At 41.7% G+C, this 9,512-nt stretch overlaps 1 protein-coding gene across 1 annotated transcript; it reads right to left on the bottom strand.

Moving 5' to 3' along the window:
* Nucleotides 1-316: 316 nt before the first annotated feature.
* Nucleotides 317-7,128, bottom strand: LOC117870621 (fibrocystin-like; the record flags this gene model as incomplete). The annotated part of the gene is made up of 3 exons (XM_034757826.1): nucleotides 6,938-7,128; nucleotides 2,881-3,006; nucleotides 317-450 (listed from the first exon to the last, which is right to left on the bottom strand). Coding segments are annotated over exons 1-3 (402 nt in total), but the record flags the coding sequence as incomplete, so codon positions are not given.
* Between the last annotated feature and the right edge of the window lie 2,384 nt (nucleotides 7,129-9,512).

Genomic DNA, 9,512 nt, shown 5'->3' with positions numbered 1-9,512 from the left:
GTGTGTGTGTGTGTGTGTGTGTGTGTGTGTGTGTGTGTGTGTGTGTGAGAGAGAGAGAGAGAGAGAGTGATATATGTCTGTGTGTGTGTATAAACACACACACACACACACACACACACACACACACACACACACAAAGAATATTATTTGGGAATATAGCATTGTGCACTTGTATTACTATCCTGTTTCAGTAACCATCCTTATTAAAACCCATTCAGTAAGTGACCATCCTGTGTTTGGGTCACTCCAAGAACAATATTTCAGACCATTATGTTGTTCTTTGATACATTATGTTGTTCTTGTTTTTTACCCTTACCTCTATCTGGTTAGCAGGAGCCCTGATGTAGATCCCTGCTGGTGATAACGTTTCTATGTTGGAAAGTCCATCAGTTCCAGAAAGTCCAATCACTGTGTTGTGCCTGACTCTATTCCCCTGTTCCAACCACCCTCCTAAAATATAATCAGAGGCACAAATTCATCAAATACAGCTCCAACAATCATCATTCATGCAGATCACATATTATTCTGTATGTTTTATTCCCCACCTATACTGTTGTGCAAGGCACCGTGTGCTGGTTGGCTGCAGCTCTTTACCACAGAGGTGGCTGCATTTCTACAGTGCTGTACATATACTATTTGCAAAGCACTCTGGAATCCATGTTACACCATAGAAGGAAAGTTGAGAGTGGGGCAGGATCAATTTAACATGGCAGAGATCTAAATGTCAGGGGTGAAGATTATTACTGTGGTGCATAGTTGAAAGCTCAGATAGTTTCCACAGGGTGGAGAGGGAATTGTTGTTATTAATTTGTACTATGGTCGTGCCAAGAGGCCGGAACCAAGATCAGAGCCTCTTGTGCTAGGCTCTGTACAAACACAGAGTAAGACGGTCTCTGCCCCGAAGAGTTTACAATCTAAACAGAGAAGACAGCCAACAGCTAGAAAGAAGAGATATTATGATACACGTTGTACAAATGGGGAACAGAGGGACAGAGCGATGAGGTGAGTTGCCTAAATTCACACAGGCACCCTGTGACAGAGCCAGGAATTAAACCCAAAATCTCCTGAGTCCTAACCCAATGCCTTAACCATGTAAACCGAAATATTAAAAACATATCATGCAATCATGTACCAAAGCATCTTGGGTTGTTGCTTGTTGTTGTTTTATTTTGGTTGTTGGTTTTTTTGGTGGTTTTGGGGGTTTTGTTGTTGTTGTTGTTTGAGCCATGAACTAGACAATGGGCAGAAGACAACAATGGATGCACCACTCACAGCAGCACACATGCCTCCTGCCTGCAGTAATTGGGTCCCCAAAATGGTATGAATTGGCACAGAAAGGAAAGAAAAGCACTTTAACCTCCATCCTAAGGAAATGCCAGCCATCATCTATCTGGAAAATGGCAAGCCCTATCCAAGGAGCATGCAAGTCACTCTTGCCCTTCCTTTACAAGAAATATGGTTCTTGATAGGGATAACATACGCCAACTCTCCCTGAAATTCTTCCCCGGACACAGGTACCCTCCTACATATTAATTACCCTAAATTCAAGCTGATCTCCAGAAAAAAATATATGCATTGAGTTTGGGGCTTTATTTTTTCACACACTCTGCAACCTCCATGGCATTTACCTTGGAACTAGATCCTACTGAGACATATTTCCTTTTCAGATTGTATTTATTTCAGTCACAGCCATTATGAGGGCAAAAGTAGGATTGTACACTAGTGCTTTTGACAGTCATACAGGTTTGAAAGGAGTCATAAAAAGTCTTGGCTTCCAGGCCAGGATCTTGTTTGCCAATTAACTTTAAGCCCAGAGCAACTTTTTATGACTGTCCTGCAAAACCCTAGAAAATAGGGGTTTAAATGAAATCATTGAGAGATTCCAATTCTAGAGCAGCAAACAGGCAGCTATAATAAATATGCCTTTACAGGTAACAAAATGATATATAAATTCATCTTTCAGACCCTCTGGAGCTACTGACATTGAAGCCATTAAAGACGTCTTGAGGATACAGAGTATTCAGACCGAAATTTCTGAGGACACATTTAGTTCAGCCCAGAGATTGGAAAGTCAGACTTATGTCTCAGCATGAAGGATGGGAGGAAAGGATTTCCAAATTAAGACCTGGACAGGTTGAGCGCTGCACCTGTTTATAGTCAAAGTGATTTCAGTGGGACTCCAGTCAAGCGGAAGGCCTGTATGTGTGCACTGGATTGCAGAATCGGGGCCTAAGGCTTTTGTTTGTTTGTTTAAATTTAAATTGCTGTTTCTCATCCATGACTGGCGGCAGCCAAAACTAATGTGATATCATTACATACTCAGGCAGTATGGGATGCTGGTGGAACAGTCTGCAGACCAATCTCCAGCTTGCTTTAATGGTAGGTAGGAGAGAGATTTTGACTTGCAATATTTTTGTTATCTCAAGTTCCAAATCAGTCAAGTACCTAAGCCTGTGCTTGACTTTAAGCACGTGCTATCATCCCATTGTTTTCAATGTCACCTGATCAACACTAACGGGAAGTATGTGCTTAGGTGAACCGGATCTTTAAATATTACATCATAGAGTTCTTTCCATGACAGGTGAATCTCTATCTACTGTTAGATTGTAAAGAAAAGAGGTGGGGTGGGAGAGAAGTACCAATGGGACTGAACAAGCTCCATGCTGCTCATAAGACATGGACCCAAGGCATATATGGTTACAAGGAGATAGGTCCTCAGCATCTGCATGAGGAAGTTGGAGAGTGATATACTGGATTCCACAAGACTAGTGCCAGAGAACATGAATCGAACCTTCTTCCACCCAAGGAAGTTTTGATTAACAGTATCCTTGCCATAAAGAGCCACGTATAGGTTAATTGAAAATCCTCTGGTTCACTTACCCAGTAGAATCCCATGACCTAAAATGTTATAGAAAACATTATTGTCCACTCTTAGCTCTGAGGTCCTTGACAGACTGAGTCCCCGACCAAAGGAATCCCACACAGAGCAACCGCAAATGTAAGAATCTAGAAAGAAAAGGGTAGTGTCAGAGGAAAGCAAGAATATAACTCCAGGTTACCTCCATTAAAGGTGATGTTTTTGTACAAACTATTATTCATCAACACTGATGCTGCTTGATTAATCCAACTTGCTCTGATGAGACAGATCGCAATTTAAGCTGTTCACCCTTACCAAATTTTGCAATTGTTTTTACCAACCTGCAAGTATTGCTTATATGATGAATTTTACCCTCTCAGCCCCAAAATGATTTCCAACTGGTAAAGTGTTTGCAACATTGTGACATTGCATCACAACATAACGAGGTTTTAAAGCAGCATCATGACATTGCAAAGTATTGTGGCATCATGCTTACACAAATATATCACATTTCCTATGATGTCACTATATTAAGTGAATTTGCATCACAACAATGTCATGCAGGTGAGTTTTTTTCTATACGACAAACTTTGAAATGTGGCCAGTTTAGCACAATCACACAAGAAGCCGAACATATGCCATCCAGTGATCCGCAAAGCAAGAATAAAAATGTCATTACACTGTAAGAGATCTTTTATATGTAACCCAGTAAGCCATGTGCAAATTAGCAGACATGACTAATGTCAGGCCAGTGTGGGCTACATGCCAGGACAAAGGCAAAGCTTGCTCAGATGATGTTCATATCCTGGACTTGATCTAGCTCCCTTTGACACCAATGGAAAGACTCCCATTGGTATGAACAGGAGTTGGAGGGACCCTACAACAGTCACCAAACTTTACTAGCAGTCTGCAGTAGTGATGGACAAACCTCCATGAGACTACAGTGGGGGAGGGTGGTTAAGCACTGGAATGGGTTAACTAGGAGATGGTGGAATCTTCATCCTTAGAGGTTTTTAAGGTCCAGCTTGACAAAGCCCTGGCTGGGATGATTTGGTGGGTTTTGGTCCTGCTTTGAGCAGTGGATTGGACTAGATGACCTCCTGAGGTCTCTTCCAACCCTAATATTCTATGATTCTATGAATTCTATGATTCTACAAAGTTTGGCTAGGAATCTCATGAGAACCAACTTTACCCATGAGCTTTCCAGCTCTTCCTGCTTTCCAGTTGCTAGACTGAAACTAATGAAATATGCTCATTCTTAGTATTTTACTTCTGTTTCCAGTGCTGGCCAGACCATGATTATACAGAGAAGCAGCAAAAATGAACTATAATTTGAGGCAGGCTGCTATGCAGAGGGGAAAAACAATTAAATATCTTAAAATCTTCAACAAGATTCATTAGGGGTTGAGTTCTAGGAATGGATAAAACTTAATGTGGATTTCCTATTTAAATCGAACCACCCCAGTCCAAAACACATTTCATGGAGCATGGACAGAGTCCCCTAAATACAAAATTTGGTTTGGTTTGGAATGTGGATTTTGAAGAAAACATAGAATCATAGAATTATAGCATTGGAAGGGACCTCAAGAGGTCATCTAGTCCAGTCCCCTCCACTCATGGCAGGACTATATTATCTAGACCATTCCTGATGGGTGTTTGTCTAACCTGCTCTTAAAAATCTCCAATCATGGAGATTCCACAACCTCCCTAGGCAATTTATTCCAGTGTTTAACCACCCTGACAGTTAGGAAGTTTTTCCTAATGTCCAACCTAAACCTCCCTTGCTGTAATTTAAGCCCATTGCTTCTTCTCCTATCTCAGAGGTTAAGAAAAAAAAATTCTTCCTCCTCCTTGTAACAACCTTTTACATGAAAACTGTTATCGTGTCCCCTCTCAGTCTTCTCTTTTCCAAACTAAACAAACCCAATTTTTCAATCTTCCCTCATAGATCACATATTCTAGACCTTTAATCATTTGTGTTGCTCTTCTCTGGACTCTCCAATTTGTCCACATCCTTCCAGAAATGTGGCACCCGAAACTGAACACAATACTCCTGTTGAAGCCTAATCAGCGCAGAGAAGAGCGGAAGAATTACTTCTCCTGTCTTGCTTACAGCACTCCTGCTAATACATCCCAGAATGATGTTCACTTTTTTTGCAACAGTGTTACACTGTTCGACTCATATTTAGCATGTGGTCCACTATGACCCCCAGATCCCTTTCCGCAGTACTCCTTCCTAGGCGGTCATTTTCCATTTTGTATGTGTGCAACTGATTGTTCCTTCCTAAATGGAGTACTTTGCATTTGTCCTTATTGAATTTCATCCAATTTACTTCAGACCATTTCTCCAGTTGTCCAGATCATTTTGAATTTTAATCCTATCCTCCAAAGCATTTGCAACCCCTCCTAGCTTGGTAGCATCCACAGACTTTATAAGTGTACTCTGTATACCATTATCTAAATCATTGATGAAGATATTGAACAGAACTGGACCCAGAACTGATCCCTGCGGGTCTCCACTCATTATGCCCTTCCAGCATGATACTGAACCACTGATAACTACTCTCTGGGAATGGTTTTCCAACCAGTTTTGCACCCACCTTACAGTTGCTCCATCTAAGTTGCAGTTCCCTAGTTTATTTATGAGAAGGTCATGTGGGACAGTATAAAAAACTTTACTAAAATCAAGATATACCACGTCTACTGCTTCCCACCATCCACAAAGGTTGTTACACTGTCAAAGAAAGCTATCAGGTTGGTTTGACACGATTTGTTTTTGAGAACTCCATGATGACTGTTACTTATCATCTTATTATCTTCTGGATGTTTGCAAATTGATTGCTTAATTATTTGCTCCATTATCTTTCTGGGTACAAAAGTTAAGCTGACTGGTCTGTAATTCCCTGGGTTGTCCTTATTTCCGTATTTAAGGGTGGGCACTATATTTGCCCTTTTCTGGTTTTCAGGAATCTCTCCCATCTTCCATGACTTCTCAAAGATAATTGCTAATGGCTCAGATATCTCCTCAGTCAGCCCCTCGAGTATTCTAGGATGCATTTCATCAGACCCTGGTGACTTGAAGACATCTAATTTGTCCAAGTAACCTTTTTCTTTCCCTATTTTAGCCTCTTCTGATCCTACCTCATTTGCAGTGGCATTCAATACGTTAGATGTCCAATAACCACCGACCTTCTTGGTGAAAACCGAAACAATGACATCATTAAGCACTTCTGCCATTTCCACATTTTCTGTTATTATTCCTTCCCCCCGCCCTGATTGGTCCTTGGTCTTCCTCTTGCTTCTAATGTGTTTGTAGAATGTTTTCTTGTTACCCTTTATGTCCCTAGCTAGTTTGAGCTCGTTTTGTGCCTTGGCCTTTCTAATTGCTTGTGTTATTTGTTTATATTCATCCTTTGTAATTTGACCTAGTTTCCCCTTTTTGTAGGTCTCTTTTTTTATTTTTAGCTCATTGAAGATCTCCTGGTTAAGCCAGGGTGGGTTCTTGCCATACTTCCTATCTTTCCTACGCAGTGGGATAGTTTGCTCTTGTGCCCTTAATAATGTCTCTTTGAAAAGCTGCCAACTATCTTCTATTGTTTTTCCCCTTAGACTTGTTTCCCATGGGATCTTAACCTACCAACTCCCTGAGTTTGCTAAAGTCTGCCTTCTTGAAATCCATTGTCTTTATTATGCTGTTCTCCTTCCTACCATTCCTTAGAATCATGAACTCTACCATTTCATGATCATTTTCATGCCCCAAGTTCAATCAGTGGAGGCCTGATTCGTGGTATTTCTTGGGCCTATCTCCGATCTATAATAATCATCAATAGCACCTATTTCTTATACAGTATAGCAGTTTTCATCAATAGATCCCACGGCACTTCACAGTCTTTAGTGTCTCTACCCTGACAAGACCCCTGAGAGTTGGGGCAGTGCTATTATCCCCATTTTACAGATAAGGAGCTGAAGCACAGAGAGGCCAAGTGACTTGGCTGAGTTCACAGAGGAAGTTGGTGGCAGAGCAGGTAACTGAACTGAGGTCTCCCAAGTGCTAGGCAAGGGCCCTAACCAGTCTCTCACCAGTCATACGGGCATCCCCGGCAACGGTCAGTGCGCTCAGTTGCTGCTGGAATGCTTGGCCCATGTGCTGGAATTGAACACCTTCCAAATGGATGTGACTGTCCTCACCCTGGAAAGCCTGCACAATAACAACGGCCCCCATATCCCGGGATCCTAGCGTCCTCTCACTCCTCTTGTACAGACATGCCGAGGCATCTGAAATACAGCAGAGAGAGTCTGTCAACGGCACAGCTCCACAGTGACTCTATGCTCCATGCAAAGTCCTAAGCCATGTCTTTCCATGCATAAGAGCTGATCCTTTTTAGAGGGACGTATATTGAAACCTGCAGGAAGCTGAAGTCATTTTATGCTTCGGTAAGCTCCTTCTGTTCAGTTCTAAATAGATCTGTGCCTGGAAAAGATGAATTTGACATTGATTTACTTTGGGTCAGATTCTTGAAAAGGCGATTGGGCATGGATGTATTTGAATTAAACTGCAATGAGAATACTTCAAAATTCTTTATGAACATTAGCTCTTCACAGTACCTCTCAGAGGTGTAAGTAAAGACTATTACCCCCACCTGGCAAGTGGGGAAAAGTGAGACACAGAGCTTAAGTAGCAACTTGCTCAGGGTCAAAGATGGAAGCAGGGCTCCGTGACTGGCACTCAGATCACACCTCTCTCTTGTTGGCAAAGGTTAGAGAGGATTTAAATGGGATTGAGTATGAACAATCCCCTTGTCCCTAGAGATGGCTCTTCCAGGTCAGACATGAGGCACACAGGTGGGTAGCATATGGAGATTTGTACTACCACTGCCCAAGCTATGCCTGTTCTGAGGCTATAGAGAGAATTTCAGTCTCCAACACTGTCTGGTTACTTTTAACAGCACTATTTTATTTATTTTCTTTTATTTTTAAGAAAGAACTGTAACAACAAAATCCACTGCGATGCTGGTAACCAAGGTGCCAGCTCATGCCAGAGCTGCAGGGCAATTCACTTGTGTATTAGTATAGATAAAAGTGGTGTTTAAATGTAGAAGAGTGTATTTGGTGCTTAAACTTCATGAAAACGAGTGGGATGTTACGTTCATTGTTTTCACTTATCTGTATCCTGGTATAATGGAGTAGCAAACATGTACATTGTATACACCCCTGTAACTAAGTAACCCACCAAACGAGCCGTCAAATGAGAAAGAAGCCTTGTGCAATTCAAACGAAGAACGTTAACAGAAAAGAGCTCATTTCGAAGCAAGTGGGCATTGTGTGTGATGATCGGAGGTCAAAGACTCAAAATGCGTTCCTCTCTCCGTCACCAGAGGAAAAGCCCACATGGCTTCTCACAGCTTGTTTTCTGTGAGAAGAAGCTATATGTATGGATTCCAGGAAAGAGCCTACATCTCTGGACTACTTGGACTCTTACAGGGAAGTGTACCAGATGCAAAGCAGAGTCCCCAGAGACTATCTGGGAACCCTGAAAAGACTTTTGGGAAACTGGCAGTTTATTACATCCCTGCCGCCATTTGGAATTACAAACTGTGACTCTCCTGTACATATATTTGACCTGCCTTAACCTCTCAATAACTCTCATTTCCTTTTCTTAACTAATAAACCTTTAGTTAGCATACTGCAGAATTGGCTACCAGCATTGTCTTTGGTGTAAGATCTAGAGATCTGGGGTAAGTGACTAGTCTCTTGGGACTGGGAGCAACCTAAATGTGATATGATTTTTGGTTTAAATGACCTCTTATCACAAAATCCAGTTTGTCTGGCTGGTAAGATAGACTGGAGAATCTAACAGGACTGTCTGTGACTCTATGATAAGACTGGTATAAATGATCCAGGAGTTCACATTTGTTACTGGTTTGATGAAATCGAATTACAGAACACACCACCAGATTGGGGTGTCTGCCCTGTTTTTTGACAGTCTGCCCTGAGTTAGGCACTCACAGTCATGAGCCGCTCCAGACAATCTGACACCACCCAAATCATCTTCTTGTTATTCCTCTGACAACCACAGCTTCACTCTAACACAAATAAAACCACGCCCACTCCTACTGCATATCAGTGACAATATTCCTGGGTGCCAGAGTAAACCCATGGGGCTGTACCAACAATTGGCTGCTGCATACCAAATGAAGTCTTGTGTCGAAAGTTTAAAGCAGACAGAATTTTAGTTTTAAAGGAAAGCATGTGCAGTCAGCCGTCCTAATTATCACCCCAAATTACAGTCACCGGGTGTGGTTCTGCTCTCTTTTACACAAGAACTGCTGGGTGAATCAGGAACCCCGCCCTGGAAGTCAGTGGAGTTATACAGGCATAAAACCACTGTAAGTGAGAAGAAATCAAACCAATTATCTTTATTTGATCATGTTTTACAAATGCACTTAGTAACATCTCAAAAAGAAGAACAGGAGGACTTGTGGCACCTTAGAGACTAACAAATTTATTAGAGCATAAGCTTTCGTGGACTACAGCCCACTTCTTCGGATGCATATAGAATGGAACATATATTGAGGAGATATATATACACACATACAGAGAGCATAAACAGGTGGGAGTTGTCTTACCAACTCTGAGAGGCCAATTAATTAAGAGA

The sequence above is a fragment of the Trachemys scripta genome, unplaced genomic scaffold (genome assembly GCF_013100865.1).
Source record: "Trachemys scripta elegans isolate TJP31775 unplaced genomic scaffold, CAS_Tse_1.0 scaffold_67, whole genome shotgun sequence".
In the NCBI taxonomy this organism is placed as follows: Eukaryota; Metazoa; Chordata; order Testudines; family Emydidae; genus Trachemys; species Trachemys scripta.
Note: the sequence above shows the minus strand (reverse complement) of the source record. Positions and strands in the feature narration are given on the sequence as shown.